At 43.1% G+C, this 18,116-nt stretch overlaps 1 protein-coding gene across 7 annotated transcripts in view; it reads right to left on the bottom strand.

Moving 5' to 3' along the window:
- Positions 1–1,688: 1,688 nt before the first annotated feature.
- The window catches only part of LOC138630100 (1-phosphatidylinositol 4,5-bisphosphate phosphodiesterase beta-4-like), a 60,620-nt gene continuing 44,192 nt past the window's right edge, over positions 1,689–18,116 (bottom strand). For 4 of the 7 annotated variants that reach the window (XM_069714221.1, XM_069714220.1, XM_069714222.1 and 1 more), the window contains 28 exons: positions 17,480–17,588; positions 16,595–16,805; positions 16,319–16,412; positions 16,004–16,083; positions 15,814–15,898; positions 15,623–15,713; positions 15,409–15,504; positions 14,860–15,008; positions 14,170–14,265; positions 13,941–14,085; positions 13,695–13,779; positions 12,365–12,489; positions 11,638–11,689; positions 10,922–11,024; positions 10,394–10,558; positions 8,556–8,760; positions 7,782–7,870; positions 7,443–7,599; positions 7,295–7,344; positions 6,808–6,873; positions 6,062–6,177; positions 5,652–5,727; positions 5,389–5,564; positions 5,083–5,184; positions 4,929–4,986; positions 4,548–4,634; positions 3,794–3,830; positions 1,689–2,979 (listed from right to left, as the gene is read on the bottom strand). In XM_069714221.1, coding sequence (XP_069570322.1) covers positions 2,903–2,979; positions 3,794–3,830; positions 4,548–4,634; positions 4,929–4,986; positions 5,083–5,184; positions 5,389–5,564; positions 5,652–5,727; positions 6,062–6,177; positions 6,808–6,873; positions 7,295–7,344; positions 7,443–7,599; positions 7,782–7,870; positions 8,556–8,760; positions 10,394–10,558; positions 10,922–11,024; positions 11,638–11,689; positions 12,365–12,489; positions 13,695–13,779; positions 13,941–14,085; positions 14,170–14,265; positions 14,860–15,008; positions 15,409–15,504; positions 15,623–15,713; positions 15,814–15,898; positions 16,004–16,083; positions 16,319–16,412; positions 16,595–16,805; positions 17,480–17,588 — 2,982 coding nt within the window. In that variant the 3' untranslated portion in view covers positions 1,689–2,902. The remainder of the gene's footprint in view (positions 2,980–3,793; positions 3,831–4,547; positions 4,635–4,928; positions 4,987–5,082; positions 5,185–5,388; positions 5,565–5,651; positions 5,728–6,061; positions 6,178–6,807; positions 6,874–7,294; positions 7,345–7,442; positions 7,600–7,781; positions 7,871–8,555; positions 8,761–10,393; positions 10,559–10,921; positions 11,025–11,637; positions 11,690–12,364; positions 12,490–13,694; positions 13,780–13,940; positions 14,086–14,169; positions 14,266–14,859; positions 15,009–15,408; positions 15,505–15,622; positions 15,714–15,813; positions 15,899–16,003; positions 16,084–16,318; positions 16,413–16,594; positions 16,806–17,479; positions 17,589–18,116) is intronic. The other 3 variants (XM_069714223.1, XM_069714224.1, XM_069714225.1) reach the window with 3 other exon arrangements.

Here is an 18,116-nt window from a genome sequence, read left to right as displayed (position 1 = left end):
TAAGTCCAAAACTCTGCAAGCCATTTAAACCCTGGTTTACTTAAAAGAAAAATCACTTTTAACCTGAAATGTCACTTCGTTTTCCAAATGAAAATGTTTACTTTAAGCTTTTCCAAATTTGAACAGGATAAGTCAAACACAAGGATCATGTTCTGATGGAAAAATGAAATAAGCCACATACTTATGTCCCATTTTACACCTGGATTTATTGGTACACATACTAAAAAACAGTATTAAAGGAGCTGGATAACAACAGTATTTTCATTGCTATAAGTTCAACAGTACAATATAAATACAAAAAACACGCACAGAATGTCTGTTGACAAGCTACAATTCAAATAGAAAACAAAGAGAAGATACAGTAGAAACTGAGGAAATGAAATCAGTGATGATGCTCTGCAAAAATAATCTGCTTTTTCGACAAACTCGAGAGCCAAAGGTTACATGTAATCACACAACAGAAACATTCAACTAGTGCAAAAAAAAAAGCCTCTAACATAATAATCTTAAACTACACATTATCTAATATATATATAATATATATTCATTTATTTATATATACCTTCATATAAATAACCCCTTAATTTGGCATTTTATCATTCATAAAATAATTTAAACGTCCTAACAGACACTGAGTGGCACATTTGAAAGCGATGGAATAAAATTTAAAAGCACTTTTACTCGTTTATCTCTGCACTAGATATGTGGTGAGAGCTTTATATTGTGTTGTGTGGTGCAGAAAAAGGGCAGACTGGAAAACAGAAAAGTAAATGAACAAACTAGAAAACCCAGTGAAATGTCTTTTCCCGACAGCCCACAGACCCGCTCTGTCCACGAGCCCTTGAATGATAGAACACAACCGGTCGAAAAGGAAACTGAACTACATACATTCCAGTATATACAAGAACATCCTGTCTACCCTTTACGTGAATTACAGCAGAATAAAAGGAAAACAAATTTAAAAAGCCCCAAAAAAGACCTGCAAGTGCTTTTATCCCCATATTTATTTTTTTTTTTTTTTAAATATCATTATGATGACTTTTTGTCATTTTGGTCAATCTTTAGTGTTATGCCATGCATCGCAGTACTTCGCGTCCCGTGTTTCTTAAATATTATTCCTCCCTAAAACCATCTGTAGTCCCATAAACAACAACAATTAAAGGGAACCTTTTGCCGGCCTCCTCTGAAACCCAGAGAGTGGAGCGTGTCGCATTCATGTCCCAGACTTTGTTACAAATCTGCTCTAATTATTCGGCCTGATCTCCCCTGACCAAAGCCAAACGGGGGAAACAATGAGGATTACGAGCCGGGGTTACTAAAGTACAGTCGACAACGTATTAAGGGAGCACTTAACTTCAACGATACCTTAATAAGTGCACGACTGACAAGAGGAGCCGGGTTTCCGTCAGCCAAAGTTGGTGAACGGCCAGTCAATTAACAATGTCGCCAGAGAAGTACAGATTTGGCTCAGGTGTCACGACAGTTTAAAATGTACAAACCCTTAAATGCATTTGAATCTGATTTGATCTCGTACCAGCAGATGTCCAGTTCATCATATTTTTAGATGTCAACTAAATGTTATTGCCTCAAATTGTAGCAATATACAATGACTGTCATTACGTTAAAGGCATACCACATTTTGGTTACCATCACTGTAACACTTGTACCTATTTTTGTGTGTGTGTGTGTGTGTGTGTGTGTGGTTACTTTGAGGGACTCTTGTTTACTCTTTTTTTTTTTTTTTGCATAGTATACATGATTTTGAGCTCCAAATTTGAGGATAGAAAGTTGCAGATTTTGCAGTTGGAAACTTGAATTATTAAGCTTTTTTTTTTTTTTTTTTTTTTTTTTTAAGTGCAGAAGAAGCACAGCGTTTCCACCGTGTCCATTTGACTGAGAAGTTGGCCATAATAATGAAGGTGAACATCTATTCCACGTGATCCCTTTATAGTATTCTGACTCTAACAAGATGAAAAGCCTTCTTATAGTCGGCCGTTACATTGTTGAACAAAAAAAAGGCAATAATACATCTTTGTGAAGTCCAAACAACTTACATTGTGGTGACACAGGAGGGGGGGGGGGGTTTGCCACTCTTTCATACAGTGATTTTGTTTTGTTTAAAATACATTCTTACTGAAAAACAGAAAACCTACAGTAGTGCACCGCTACATTTTCCTTTTTTTTTTTTTTTTGACGGCCTATCACATACAAAAGTGCTCAGGACAGGACTGGAGTGTAGTATACAGTGTATTTCACAAAGTTTATTCGTTTGTGCTGAAATTACATTAAATCTTATACGTACTCGTCTCCCGTCTTACTCTCCGTTTCTGTAGCCGTTAATTGGCAAAAAATAAAATAAGTCAAAAAGGGAACAGATATCTGCTTTGTCTGAAGTCTGAGGAACGTACGTACGTGCGTGTGCGTGCGTGCGTGCGTGTGTGTGTGTGTGTGTGTGTGTGTGTGTGTGTGTGTGTGTGTGTGTGTGTGTGTGTGTGTGTGTGTGTCCACCAATAGCTGCAGTTTTGTGTTGCCCATAGAATGCGGAGAACATTGGAGGCGACAGACAATTTAGATGGGGGGGAGGGAGGGTGCGTTTGACTCTGCATTGCTTCGTCTCCGTGGTAACACTTCCTGTCTCGATAAGTGGTTAAGCCCCCTGTCAAACAGTGATAAGCACCGACGGCTCAGTGGTACACACAAAGTTAGTGGGTGGGATAGAGGTGCAGAGAACACGAGGCAGGGATGACTGAGCGGATGGTGTGTGTGTGTGTGTGTGTGTGTGAGAGTGAAACATTAATATCAGTCAGACAGTGACGTAGGCAGGGATGTCGTCTCTGGGTTGTGAAGGGCTTTCTGTGGTGGTGTTTCTGCACCCGTGTGTGTGTGCGTTTATGTCTCGGTCTCAGTCGCTCACACCACCGTGGCAGGTCTGCGGTCCATCTCCTCCTCCAACTTCACCATCTGCTGCATGTCCTTGGCCTTTGAGGAGACAGAAAACAGTCACACACACACACACACACACACACACGACACAGAGTAAACCTCGCACTAAATGTACAGGAACAGCATTTTACAGAGAGACATCCGTCTCATGTTGTCCGTTTTACGTGTTCAGTTCATAACAACTCGCACACTTGTTAGTTCTGAATGTTATCTCGCTCATCAGTTTATCATCCGTGTCCATCTCTACTCATTCTGCTGGGTGTCCATCATTGAAGACTAAAGCAGGTCATATATACCACACGTTTAGATGTGCGCATCGGGACACGCGTACTATGAAAGCAGATGAGCCCAGAGTGAAAGCGCAGTGGGGCAGGTTGTGAGCTGGCTGTTTTTGCTTAGTAATAGCTGGTGAGTCATGGTGATAAATGACTCAAGCTGCTCTGGCACTCCTCACACCCCGAAAGCTGCAGACTAAAAAAAAAAAAAAAAAAAGGAGTGGAATCTCACTGCACACAGGAGAGAAAGAAAGAATCGCTCTCTCTCTCTCTCTCTTTGTTTTTAAAAAAAATAAATCGTGCCATCTCCTCAAAGATAGGCCTGTCCTGGACTATTTCCATGCTTTCACTCAGCGATGAGTCACACCGCTCGTTATATCGGCCATCTAAACGGCAGATGACTCCAGATTTGGACAGACTCGGCAGGAAACTGATGTGATGAAAAAAAAAGAAAAAGGAGAACGATGACGGGAGAGGAGGAAAAGGAAAGACATGGAAGGGAACAGAGTGACGAGGTGATGCACTGACAGAGAGGTGGTATCAGAGGTAGAGCGGACGGAGATGGAGATGCCTACCTTGAACCAGCTTGTTTGCATGGTGTGATTTCAAAAGCTGTGCCGGAAGAAGCAAATCATATTAAAAACAAAAGAAAAGGTGCATACATGTAAGACGTGTACACGTACTGTGACAGATGGCGAAACAAAATGCAAAGATGGGGACACGAGACCTTGATAAATAAATAAGAACCATACCGTAGTAGAATCTGTACTATTTGTAGTCTACACTTAAAGTGAAGGGCAGAGATATGCTTTACTTAAACGTTATACTGAGAACTCTACAGACTTAATGCAGAGCAGTGCAACTATGAGAAAAAACAAAAAAAACTGACGCTTAAATATGGACTTTGTGTTTATTCTTTATCGGCATTGTTGTTTGTCTTTCGAGCTCTTCAGGCGATTCTCGTGCCAGATTTGTGGAACACTTCCTGCAAAACTAATTACAGTTTCCATCACAAGTGCTACAAACTGCTGTCATTATCTCAGGGAGGAATCAGCCGGAGAACTGCACTCAACCCCAGCCTCGACTTTCATTTACACCTACAGAGCCAGTAGGGCCAGAAGGTCCGTACAGTGAGAGATGTTCTGGTTTGTGCAGGGAGGGATTGTAATAAATGCTGTCATTTAACATTTTAGCAGTTCAGATGGAGAGCAGCCGTCATATGTAAATGATGGAAAGTAGGCAGGCAGACCGAGTCGATCTTTACTCTAACATATTCAGTGTATTGGAAGTGAAATTGTAAAATAGATTTTCTTCTTTTTCTCGTCATACCTGCTCATTGAACTTCTCCAGTTTCTCCAACTGTTCTCTCTGGTTTTTCTCTAGCTGCTCCATTTCTTTCTGAAGCTTCATGGCCAGCTGCAGACACACCAACACCAAGGCAACAAACGGTGACCATTCAATTACTGTTTGACACCGCAAATAAACAGTGACCTGTTTTAACACTGTGTTTCAGGCCATGAAACAAGAAACACTGACTTCAGTGGTTTGGGGTTAATTTAGGTGGAGCTTAGATTCTTATTTTAATTGTATTAGTCTATAAGAGTAGCAATAGTCGTCCAAACATTTGCTTGTCAATAATTCATTAACCTGTAGGAGGGCTAAAAAGGGAAAATCCCTGTTGAATTTTTCAGCTGTTATGAAAACACCCACCCGCTTCCTCTCATCCAGGAACTTCTTGGTGTTGCTGCTGTTTAACTCTCTCACTCTCCTGAAGACCGGCACAAAACGTTTACAGCGTAAGGATCAGTGCAACGTTTAACAAACAATTCAACTTCAGAGATATTCCATCGTAAGTGTGACCCACCTCTCTCGCTCTGCTTTGTTTTTGATGCTTTTGTCCTGGCTGATGGCTTTACTGTTTTCCATGGACATCTTGGCCTGGTTGGCGCGCATCTCTTTGCTCTGCCTGAAATGCCGAAGGAGCAGGAAACTTAACCTCAGCCAGGTTTTACAACAGCCCTAGTGGTTATCTCTGGTGTTTTCCAGCAGCAGAGTGGTAACTGTGTTTTAGCACTGAAATATCGAAATCTCAGGATTGCTGCCCCTCCAGATCTGGTCATCTACAGTAATCGATCCGTATGGGTATATCTACTGTATGTGTGTGTCTCACCGTTCATGGATGAGTTTGAGCTGCATGGTCTGCTGCTCCTGGACCGTGGTCAGGAGTTTCTTGAGGTGTTCACACTGCTGTGTGACGTGGCTGTCCTTCATCTCCTGCTCCTCGCTGCTGTGACTACTGATCAGCTCCGACCACTCTTTAGTGTGCTGTGCTGTGATGTCCTTTACCTGCGCACACGCGTATATGCACACACCTTTGTCAGTCATCCATAGCTAAGGTCGTTCCCACAGCTGATAGGTTGGCGGAGAAGTTACCTTGGCTTTATGATCGGTGTCTAGTGTTTGGATCTTATCTTCCGTCTCCTTCTTCAGCTCTTGGCAGTTGTTTTCACTATAAAAGAAAAACGCGCGTATGTAAGCGACGATTGAAGACGATGCGAGTCAGATTGAGCTGAAGAGCTTTCATGTCAAAGGAGGGAAGTTGGTGGGACGATGCAGGTTTCTATGAGTTACACTGGTTTGAGTTTTCCTTCCGACACTGTAGTCAGACATAAAATGTTTATTTTATGTATCTCAAACAAAAAGTTAGAGACTTAACACTGCAGGTGGAGCAGACCTGGGCAATGCAGTTCCATGGGGTCAGTAGATTTTTCTCTTGTACTTCATTCCTTCTAGTTTCCTTCCCATAACACTATGTGCTTGTTCTTCCTTTTATCCCCACTCACCCTCGTTTCTTGATGGCTTTCTCTAGTAGTTTCTCCAGACTTGTCTTCTCTTTGTCGTGCTGGGACACCATCTTGTCCACCTGACTGCAGTGGGCCTTCTGCATTGTATTTTGATCCTATTGGGATAAAAAGAAGACATGTATTGCTTAATTATTTATTCATACTGTGAATCTGCAGTTTTCATCTGTGTCGAGACTAAATCAGACCTAAAACTGATTTTGAAATCGGAAGCAATACGCGACTGTGATGATGAATTCAAATGCATTCATATGTAGTTGTTGTCTCCACTGAGCAATGAGCCAGCAGCCGTCTTTATTCAGCTAACAGATGGGTCTGGGATGGTCCTAATATACATGTGTTACGCAATAGGACTCAATACTGGGATAATTAATCAGCCACTATGAATGCGCCAGCACCAACCGCAGTCTCTATGGCGATCTCTGGTCAAAGCAAAGGGAACTTTAGCAAGTCTAATTTCTTACAAAACACGGCATCTATGCGTGTTTGTGACGGACAGACCGTGTGTTCCCGAGTGTGTGCGTGCAGGCGTATAAAATGATGAAACGGTGGTCAGTGGAAGATGAAAGGTGCCGCCACCCCTCCTCCCCTTTCTCTGTTTGTAGACCTCTGAGCATCAATGACTGTCAAGAGTAAATAGCAGCCTCTTTGCATTTCTAACAGTCCGGTCGGCACAAAAAAACAAACAACCCCCCCCCCCCCCAAAAAAAAAAAAAAAAATCACTTACCTTTGAGTGTTTCTTCCTTAAAGTGTTGAGCTCCTTTTGTTGCTTTTTAATCAGTTTAAGGTAGGTCTGTGGAGGGAGACAGGCGTGTTTGGTTATCTTGTACAGGTCATGTTGACATGAGGCGGACTGGAGAGACTGGAGAGGCATTTTCTGGGAGCGTGTTTATAGTACAGTAGTACAGTTTATAGTACAGTAGTTCAGTTTATAGTACAGTAGTTCTGAGGTATTTAACGAGGTCATTATGAGTGGAATATCAGTGCAAAAGCATAATTGCAGTAGTTTTAGTTTCACTAAGAGATAATGCAAATTAGTTGATACCTTTCAGTCCAAAAATCCTGATGGAAGCAACTTTTCCTGGCACCGAGATCAAATATAATCAATTTCTGTATTGTTTCTAATACTTGTCGCTAATCCTTCCACATACTGTAAATCTTTACAGCCTGAACTGCAGGAACCCTGTTAGTGCATCAAGAGTTACAATACCAACCTTCATTTGTTTCAAGTCTTCAATGCTGACATTAGGCAGAAGTGCAGTATCTGAAAGAGCAGACGAAACAGAAATGTCATTCTGTGTTTACGTAGTGCGCAAACGCTATGCACATGTTCAACATGTATGTTTTCCAGTCGGTACGTACCCTTCTTGGTTTCGGCCGTGTTATTCTGTGAAGCGTTGGAGGTCTGGGCCATGTCTGAGCTGGCTTGTGGCGTCACACTGGCTTTCACGGTGTCTCCTTTACCCTTTCCCTTCTTGTCGTTCTTCGAGCTTCCACTGGGAACGTCTGCTATGTCGTTCTGCGACAGAGAAAGGATGGATTGAATCTGAGTGGGGTGTCGTTTTTAATTGTATGAAGGCAGATGTATCCGAGCGTAGAGCTAACACTGCTTGTTCAAAGTCAATGAGATACAATTCATCAAACCAGTAAGGAGTTCAGTGTTTCTATTAACTCAAACTGAAGCTTCAGGTGTGTACGTACCGTGTCAATCCCCAGTGCCTTCATCTGGTCAGCTCTCTTCTCTGCGATGGTCAAAAACTTCTTTGGGTCTGATAGAGCATCCACGATAGCTGAAACAACAATATCCATTAAAGTACACGGCAGGAAAAAGAGGAGATTTACTTATTTGATTTAGATCAACACGTTAATATGTTGTTCAGTATAGACTTTGTATGATGTACCTCAGTGATTCTTCGTGTCTGCATTCTGAGAAAGTCAACAAATATGACTTGGAAAGACCTTGTTGTTTAAATAACTGTTACTAGAGAATAGGATTTTAGTGCAGAGCTGTGTGTCTGATAGGGAAGTGATTCTGGCAGCAGATTTTAAAAAGAAAAAAAAGCTAATAGTTACAGTAATGGTTCCTCAGCGAAAGCCCCTCGGCTTTACTTAATGGCAACTGCAGTTGTCCCGCTCATTTGTATGCCTGTGCCTCTTTTAACTGTTTATTACTGCAGATTCACTGTCATCATCATTTGCGCCAGGCCATTACTGTGAATGTTAAAACCAATCCACCCAAGGCACAGAAGAAGTGAGCGGGAGAGAGTTGCATTGCTTTCTTTTCTTTTTTTTTTTTTCTTCTTCTTCTGCTCTCCCTATAGGCTCCAGAAGGCACTTTATTACCAGCCATGAATAATCTGAGAGCAGTAAAAGAAAGTATGAAACAAACATGTAGTCCTGTATTTACACATTGAAGAACATCAAGCAGGATCTATCTATACAACTTTGTAATTTGTGTGTTCATGCTCCCCTCACCTCCGAAGCCGTCGGGCACGTAGGTCTTGAGGATGATTTGGCAGAAGATGGTGGGCAACGACAGGGGCTTGTTGCCTTCGTTCCTCAGAGAGATGTGCCGGTAGCCAGCCTGTAGGCCGTCCAGAGGCAGGATGCGCTGCCCAATCAGCTTGTTGTTGTCGTCGTAGACTGCGATGCGCAGCACTGCCAGATCCGGTAAGATCACCTAGAGGAAGGGGTGAAGGGAAAAAGGTGGGTGGGAGGGAGACGGAACCAGAATTTATTAGAACAAAAAAAAAAAAAAAGAGAGAGAGAGAGAGAGAGAGAAAGAGAGAGAGAGTAGAGAACAGAGGAGAAAACCACAGTAGATAAAAGTCAAAGGAGATATTCATCAGCCTTGTGGAACTGTGGGAAGTCTACTTAACTCATTCTAGTGTGAAAGTGGCTAAATGACAAACTATTTGGGAGACAATGCAGTAAAATGGCCTGTTTTTGAAACATTAAAGGGGAAGGTCAAGGATGGAACTGCAGGGGACACTATCAGGGGACAGTCACTGTGTGATACAGGACAACGACATGATAGCAGAGCAACACACTGCATATCTGACTACTGACAAGGCCATCTCCTCAGCGAGTACACATCTAGGGAGTGGAGTATATCTTGTGTTTACAGTCTGTGTGTGTGTGTGTGTGTGTGTGTGTGTGTGTGTGTGTGTGTGTGTGTGTGTGTGTGTGTGTGTGTGTGTGTGTGTGTGTGTGTGTGTGTAGCTTGTGTCTGTAGATGAGCTTCTGTGTGCGCATCCTTTGGAGAACAGAGAGAGGAGGAGCGAGAGTCTTAACTGGCCTTGCGTGTGGAGATAAGTGAACAGAGAGAGGAGGATGATTAATACAAAGACGAAGGGGAAGGTAAGAGATAAGGCTGAAGAATACTCAGTGGAGATGAATGGGTTGACGCCCCGCTTGTGTGTCTCCCCCCACAACCGCAGTCTTGCTGATGTAGTGTGTGTGAGAGCTGCTGATGCGTATTGTTCGCTCGCAGTCACGTTGACAGCGGTGTTTATGCATGCAAAAGGTGTGGCGGCATTTGAGGGCATTTGTGTCTGTGTATGTAGATGTGAGAAACGAGTGTTGCCAGCAGCTCTGCTTATGATGCCCCTCTTTGATAGCACTCTCCCTCTGTGTGTGTGTGTGTGTGTGTGTGTGTGTGTGTGTGTGTGTGTGTGTGTGTGTGTGTGTGTGTGTGTGTGTGTGTGTGTGTGTGTGTGTGTGAGCAGAGCAGCACTGCGGCAGGCTGTGATTGATGGTGTGTGTTAGGAAGCTGGAGTCACAGTCATGGCTGAGAGACTTCTTATTCTGCTGAGAGCAGCACTATTACGCACATGTTTCTCTCTCTTTGGCTCTCTATCTCCCATCTCTTTCACGTTCCCTTCTTTCTCTCCTCCACCTCCAATTTTTGGCTTCCGTTTTGCCTTCATTTTCCCCCTTTCTTCCTCTGTGTGTCCAAACACAATATACCATAGATTGTTCCGTTCTAGTTCCACTTTATTTTTCGAGAGTATCCCAAAACCTAATTTGTATTTTCTTTGTCTGTCTCTAGATTTTGTAAAGATATCTATTTGACATGTATCTGTCGTCTCTCTTCTCTTCTTGTCTTGACTCTTTCTCGCGCACCTACTTACTCCCCTTTTCTTTTCCCTCCACTCTCTGTTCTTACTGTAAGGACATGATCAGTAGCTTCTTTTGCCACCGACACCTTTCTTCCAAGCTTTTCCTCCCCCTCTGATTCCTGCTGTCCAGATATCGAAGCTTTCGTCACAGTGCAGACAGAACGTGACTACATGCGGCGCACTCCTCGCTACCTTTCTGAAAACGAAGGGCTCCTCGTTGTAGGCGGGGTTCAGTCCGTTGTTCATCACCATGCGTGTGCGGAACTCCTTTCTGATGGTGTCTGTCGGCAGCCCGTACATGTCGACCTCAACGTAAGTGCCAATTTTTTTGTCAGACAGAAACTGCCCTGAGAACACCTGAAATGAAAAAGAGGAGAACATTGTCAACACTCTTAAATAAAAAGAAATATAAATATAATAATAATATCATTAATAACAATAGAAGTACTTCATGAGGTACGATGATGTACATTTGCATCACTTAAGTTTAAATTAAAGTTAATAATGTCACAGAGGGGACTTTAAATGGTTTGTGTGCATAATAATATAAAGGCTCTGTTTACACATCATTAAACTATTTGGGTACAACATACTTTGAAATAACTAGGCCTTAGACCAACCCATGTGTAAACATGCTGTTGAACATAAATGTGTAAATTCTGCTTGGATTTGTCTGATTTAACAGTTTTCCTGGATGATGGAGGTGTTTCATGACCTAACCTGTACGCTGCAGGTTGCGGCGATGACTCCGTCCACTGGCGTCTCTGAGAAAGGGTCAAACATCCTGTCTGACCGCCGCATGAAGTCAGGCTTCAGCAGGTACCTGAATTGTAAATGCACAGGAGATCAACATGAGGTAAGTTCACACACAGCATGTTCACATGTGGGAACAAAAATATAATCCTCAGGTTTCTTACAAACACTGTTTTCAAACCTCTCTACTGATGTACAGGGAGTAAAAAAAAAAAAAATGCAGCATGAGAAGGTAGTGTGTGTGTGTGTGTGTGTGTGTGTGTGTGTGTGTGTGTGTGTGTGTGTGTGTGTGTGTGTGTGTGTGTGTGTGTGTGTGTGTGTGCACGTGTATGTGTGCGTGCGTTAGCAAGGGCCCCATCAGAGTAATATTAGTAATGGCGGTTGTCTGCTAAAGCCCTGATCTCTCTCCACATATGAGATTTCCAGCATTAGCAGTAAAATCTCTGCCCTCAGGGACAGTATCAGAGCCAGGGGACGGCGACAACGATGGAGAGAGGAAGAGATAGATGACTGCAGAGACGAGTGAAGAAGAGCTTCATTGGCTCTTGGTGCAGATAGTGGCTACGGTCGCTTCTGGCAGCCACTAATGAGATGTGACAAGCTATAATTGATGAGCTTCAGAGAGGGGCGGAGAGGGGAGGGATGGGAACGAGCTGAGGACGGGAGCGAGGAGCTGCTCTCACCCGCAGGAGCCGTTGTACTCGTACTTTCCCTGGTTCAACTGCATGGCCAGATCTGAGAGACAGAAAAGGAGGGAATGAGAGGTGCTTAGCAACCGGTTACATCACAAAACAAAACAATCAACAAAAAACACTTTGCAGATGCTATTGTGGATTTCTTTCTTGTCTGAAAGAGTGAGTGAGTGAGTTTTTTTTTTTTTTTTGGCTTCCTGACATCTTTGTCTTCCTCCCCTCTAACTATTTGTCCTACAGAAGCCCCCCCCCCACACACATCCTCCAGCCTTGCACATGCCCTCCTCACAGCAAGCCATATGGTCCAACCCCTCTCGCCTCTGGACATAGGGCAGCAGCTGTTTTACAACAGGCTTCATTCACTGTGTAGAGGTAGGTGTGTGTGTGTGTGTGTGTGTGTGTGTGTGTGTGTGTGTGTGTGTGTGTGTGTGTGTGTGTGTGTGTGTGTGTGTGTGTGTGTGTGTGTGTGTGTGTGTGTGTGTGTGTGTGCTCGCTCCCACCCACCCACAGTCTGATGATGGTTTTGATGGCAGCCACACCTGTGCATATGTCAAGTGTGATTCCATTCACAGACAGGGTTTGGAGTTTCAGGAGTCAGTGGTGTATATACAGAAACATTGATTTGCCACATCTAAGCTATCAGCATGTGCTGTATGCGGAGTAGCTGTATGGGTGTGTGTGTGTGAGGTCAGAGGTCCCATGTTGCGTGCTGTGATACCTGGGGTCTGGAAGTTGAGTGAGACCATCTGGCAGCCGGCGTTCCAGAAGATCTGAGGCATGTAATTACTGGAGTCCACCCGGCCCCCTTTGGGGTAGATACGGCTCATCTGACGCTTGTTGTAGCTGCGCTGTCGCTCAGGAAAATGTCAGAAAAGAGAGGGACACCATGTGTGTTCCAGCACATACGTGTGTGTGTGTGTGTGTGTGTGTGTGTGTGTGTGCGTGCACGTACATACATGACTGCTTGCGCGTGTGCGTATCAAACAGACTGTAGGACTATTTTTAGAGCGAACAGCTTGGGTCAAGCAGTCCCACTGGAGAGAGAGAGGCAAAGGGTATGTGAGTGTCAGGCCAGAAGCACACCGGGCTCTAGAGGCCTCCAGTTCTTTTCTAGCAGCAGAGTGGAAACAAACATGGCTGAAAAACATCAGCTCTGACCGCCACCCAGCTCTCATTTAGGTGACCTCAATCTATTAAGTGAAAACTCTTGATTCTACTGGAAAGCTACTTATCTTCACTCAGGCACATGTTGCGTTCAAATGTGGTTGTATTTACCACGTACACAAGAGGAGTCCGTACGAACGGGCCCCCCTCATTAGTATTCCCGCTGTTGGGACTCAAAATCTTCTGTAAGCATCGCGTTGATGAGTTGTGACATGTTTTCTGACGTTTACAGAAATAGCAGAGGCCATGGAAGTTCTTTTTTTTTTTTTTATTGGATGTTAAGCTTATATATTGTAATTTTAGTCATGTAGAGTTTGTCTTCATAACTTGGATAATAGCCTACATCTGAGGAAAATGTTGATCTTCCCTCAATGCTTTTGCATTTCCTGCATTACGTTAGTCCCCCTGTTAGCTTGCTAAATTGTTAGCCTCTGTGGCTTCGAGATGGCATCCATGTCGACATTGCCTAGCAACAGTGTTTTTACAACTTGACCACTTGAATGCCAAACATAAAATGCTAAACATAGCAAGACTTCCCATGTTGTAACCATTAGCTCATGAGTTCCATTTGAACGCAGCATTAGATTTAGGATAGTGGAACTCTCAGTGGTGATGATTACAACAAAACATTCAAGGTGTTTCTCTTCTTGAGTTTTTGGTTTAGTAGCAAAGTAGAAACCTTTTCATTTAAATCACCCTGAATTTCAAATGACGATGAAAAGATTTTTTTTGACACGGAACATTAATTCAGACACACACTGCTACAATTTGGTGAATTTAAGCTATATTTTTCTTCCTTTGGTGTCATTTTTATATCTGCTCTATTTTTCAGATCAATCCAATGCTACTGGACGACTATGACGTCACAACAGCCCAAAGGATACTTGACAAACTCGATGGCATTCGTCTTCAGATAACCCAGGCCAACTGACTCGTTGAAAGACGACATGTTGTGGTGGATATTCCTCTCTGAAAAAACACGGCAGACAGAATGAAAAGAAGTGGGTGAGTTTAAGGAGTTCTTTGACTGTGACAGAATTTTTCTTTTATCCAGAGCAACGTGGATAGCAAAACTAAGATGTAAATCAAATTATTCAAAATACGTGAGGAGGGAGTTTATTAAAGCTCACCCTCGGCCACATCAAAACTCTGGAACTTGACGGGCTGTGCATAGTTGACCATAGCTGAGAGATACGGGTGGATGTTAGTGGTGGCTCCCACGTAGGTGTACTGAGCTATCAAAGCCTCCTCCGAGTCCTCTGCCTCTTCCACGCCCTGCACGGGACAGATACAGGTGTTGGTCGAGAAATGACATTTGGTTTTTAAGTCATGCGATAGAGCAGGCAAGCGTGTACGTGCCTTCTTGTTGTTGTCTTGGTCAGATGCTTCAGAGATGTCTGTGGCATCTGTTGCTTCAGTGACCTCGGAGATCTCTGTCACTTCATCATCAGGTGCCTGGAAACACAGACACCAACCACACATATAAGATGTCCGATCATGGGGTGACCCGGTAGCCGAGTGATTGGAGTGCGTACCAAATGGGCCAAAATCCCCTCAGCAGTGATTCAGTGCATGTCACTCCCCTGCTCTCTTTCACCACATTCCCGGTCTGTCTCTACTGCCAACATCCAATAAAAAGGCAAAATGAAAAGAAAAGAGAAAAAAGTATACAAATATTTATGGACGTTTCAGGGTATTTCTAAGTACTTCTTTTTTGTTTCTGTGGAAACTTCAGACCAGGTGGCTTTGGGCGAAATAGTTGCAGGTGATGCTTTTTATTTCACCACCAACCTCCACGTGACATTTATTGTTCTATAAGCCTGTAGAATCTACAGGCTTATATATGGATGTTGCACCGTCAAACCTTTTCGGTGATGGACTTCATTACAATTTGGACCATTTAACTTCTCTGTCCTAAATTTAGCAAATGTTAGAGAGAAGAAACATTTAACACTCGTGTTAATCCTACCTGCCAGAGATCTATTGTAAGACAAAACCCTGTTGAAGGATACGTTTTTAGGCCACTCAATCCTCAAAGTACCAACCCACCTTCTTGATACTGTTGGTACGTTCTTCTTCTTTCTTTGAACTGACAGCGTTACTCTGGGAAACACTGTTGGCTTCTTTCTCACTGGTTGCTTCTGATTGACTGCTGGGGGCCTCTGAGTTTAAGTCCTTCTCCTCAGCCTCTTTTTCTCCTACACACACATACATAAACAGAAATTAATACTGTAATCCAGGCAATAATATTTTTCTGTTACTTGTTCAAATAAAGATTGAATGCACCAAAGCTGAACAAGCAAGGATTGTGGAAAATGTTGTCATGTTTTGTTAGTTACTCATCCTTTATAACTAACTACTTGTACAACTATGTGAAACATATAGTTGCTCGTCATATAGCATACAGCTCGTCCAAATATGGTCACGACCGGCACCAAACCGCCTTAAGACAAGCAAGATGGCGCCGGCCAAATTCCGAACTCTAGGCTTCATTACGTTCACAAATCAACGGGTGAAGTCACTGCTGGTTGCCGCTTGTGATACACTCAATCTATAATAGTTTTCCATTTCACACATGTTGAGTGTGGGGTAGCTGACCGTTCTCTGTGTCGTCTTCAATCTCCTCTCCCATTATGATGGCAGTGGTGTTGGTCTCTCCTGCTTCCATGTGTTTTTTAAAGGCCTCGAACTGCTCTGTGTTGCACAAACACACACACACACGTTAAACACACACATCTATTAAACACACACAAGGGTTTCTACTCATCAAATCATACATAACAACGGTTCCCGGGCCCAGCTGTGTACATACTCTGTTCAACTTCAGGTTTCAATCGTTTGTTTTTGATAAGGATTTTCCGTTTGAGGTCGTTCGGAGAGGGTAAGGAGCGCCCGGGTTCAATCTGCCAAAGACAACATAGTCACACATTTTGAAGCGATAAGGCCATTATCTGGGTGTAATAAACTCTGAGAGGCACTGTGCGTCACAAAGAGAGGATTTACTGGGAAGTTCTCCAGCTGCTGTTTGAGGAGGAATTCGCCAAAGAGCTCCTCGCAGTACTTGGCCATCTTGTACTGCTGTGGTTTACTAGAAGTACACACACAGAATGTATTGTGTCATTGTACTGCATATATTAAAACCTTTCTGCACACAAGCACTTGAGCAAAATCCTTATGCATCAACACTGTTTACCTGCAATGGTTTTCAAAGGACAAAATAACAGGATAGTCTGATGTGACAAACGCTGTCTCTTTGATGGCTTGTATAACATCCTGTAAGAAAGATAGAAGAAAAACAAGATGACAGAGGAAAATATTAAGTGCTAGTAAGAGAGGAAGAAAACATGAAAAGAAGAGCAAAAAGAAGCCATAAGAGATACAATATCATACTGTGAACACAAGGGGGCAGACATACATCATGAAATAACACTGAGGCGGGCAGAGAAAGACCTCTGCAAACTGTTGCAGTGAACGGAGCAACATGAACTGCACTGCTGTGTGCGCTCACCTTGAACAGGATGTCTGTGCACATGGCCTTGCCATGAGTGATAATGGGTTCCTGGTCCTCTCCTTTCCCGTCCCAGCAGTCCAGCTCCACACATCTGATGGGAAGCACACAGAAAAGTTAACTGGAGCGCCCACAAAATAGACATGGAGGTACCCACTCATGTACACATAACATAATGTACATGCAGAACTGAGCTTCAGCTTATTCAAATACTTTTTTTTGTCCGTGTCTCTGTCATGTGTGTCAACCCTTCACACAACAGACACGCATACATACCTGCATCCGGACAGCAGCACCTGGCGGTACATCTCTACTGAGGACTTCCCTCCAAACTGTCGGCCCGTCAGGTAGGTGTTGTGTGAGGAGCTGATGAAGTAGTGAGCCAGCGGCTGGTCCATCTCTTGGTACAGCTCCAGTCGGTCCAGGAACACTGGAGCGTTTTCGTCTGACATGAGGTACCGGCAGAAACCATCACTGGACATCTGACCTGGAGAAGAAGGAACGAAGGGAGTGGAACTTAGTGGGAACAGAGGAAGTGATGAACTGGATGGCAACAATGAGAGCTTAAGGCTGAAAGTACTATTAAAACAAAGATACAACTAGCAACACATATAAAAAAATAAAAATAAAATCAATCAATCAATCACCTCTAACTTTTTCTAAGAAATGAAGGATTTTAAACCGAACAGCTTCCATTCAGTGTTGATGCTGAATATACTACATGCATTTGTATACTTTGATGCATAATTTGTAATGGCTGGTGGGAAATATATTAAACTCAGGAGGATTATATGAATGGCTTGTTATCACTTACTACAACAGTTTTCAAGTTTCTGATTATACCTCATTGAAAATCAGATGTTGACAGATTCATGTCAAAAGGGCGTGTGTAACAGTTTTTTAAGGTTAAACTATTCCTGATTGTTTATGCCCTTTAGGTGTTTATTGATCAAGAAGCAGCACTACCTTCACAACTATTTGTCATGATGAGAAGAACAGGGAACATAAGACAGGGGCTTAAATAACTGTGAAGACCAATTTCAGGAGAAAACCATGCCCATATTCTGGTTTCATATTTTGCAGCTTCAAGGTCACACAGGCAGATGGCAGCACAGACTAAAACATTTTTGTGCATCCTGTTTCCCTCCACGCCTCTTTTACCTTTCTTCTTCAGATCTTCGTCTCTCTCGTATTTGTCGACGATCTGCATGGCTCTCTTGGGGTCGTAGAACGGAAACAGAATCTCGTTCAACCTCGGGTCACGCTGGTTCTGTAGGGCAACGTCCAAACACACAGTCATCCACACACGTACAGACTACAGTTGTTTCCAGAACAAACACGTCTTGCACTGACACACAGGATGAGGGCCAACTGAATGCAAGATGTAAATTTGGAGCGCTTGGTATTAGACTAAATCACTTACCACCAAAAAATATAATATGATCTATATAGCCTCTATATGTGAGTGCCATATTTAGGCTGAAAGTACCAAAAGCATTCATCCTTTTCTTAAGGTAGGTCTTCTAAATCTGCATAGCTGTGGCCTAACGGTATCAAACAACATTTCACAGACAGCTGTGAGCTACACTAACAGGTGCAGTGTTCAAATGTTGCTTAAAAGCAAGGAAGTCATTTGTGTTCGAGGGGTTCAAAGCAGCTCTAACAAAACATCATTATAGTGTCACTGCCCGTTCACAAAGCCAGGTGGGAACTAATCTGATTGGCGAGTCGAGAGCACGAAGGAGCACACACACACACGCACGCACACACACACACAACACACACACACCACACACAC

The sequence above is a fragment of the Brachyistius frenatus genome, unplaced genomic scaffold (assembly GCF_029030835.1).
Source record: "Brachyistius frenatus isolate BFR_SWC_R1_liver_20210118 unplaced genomic scaffold, ASM2903083v1 Contig_128, whole genome shotgun sequence".
Taxonomy (NCBI): domain Eukaryota; kingdom Metazoa; phylum Chordata; class Actinopteri; family Embiotocidae; genus Brachyistius; species Brachyistius frenatus.
Note: the sequence above shows the minus strand (reverse complement) of the source record. Positions and strands in the feature narration are given on the sequence as shown.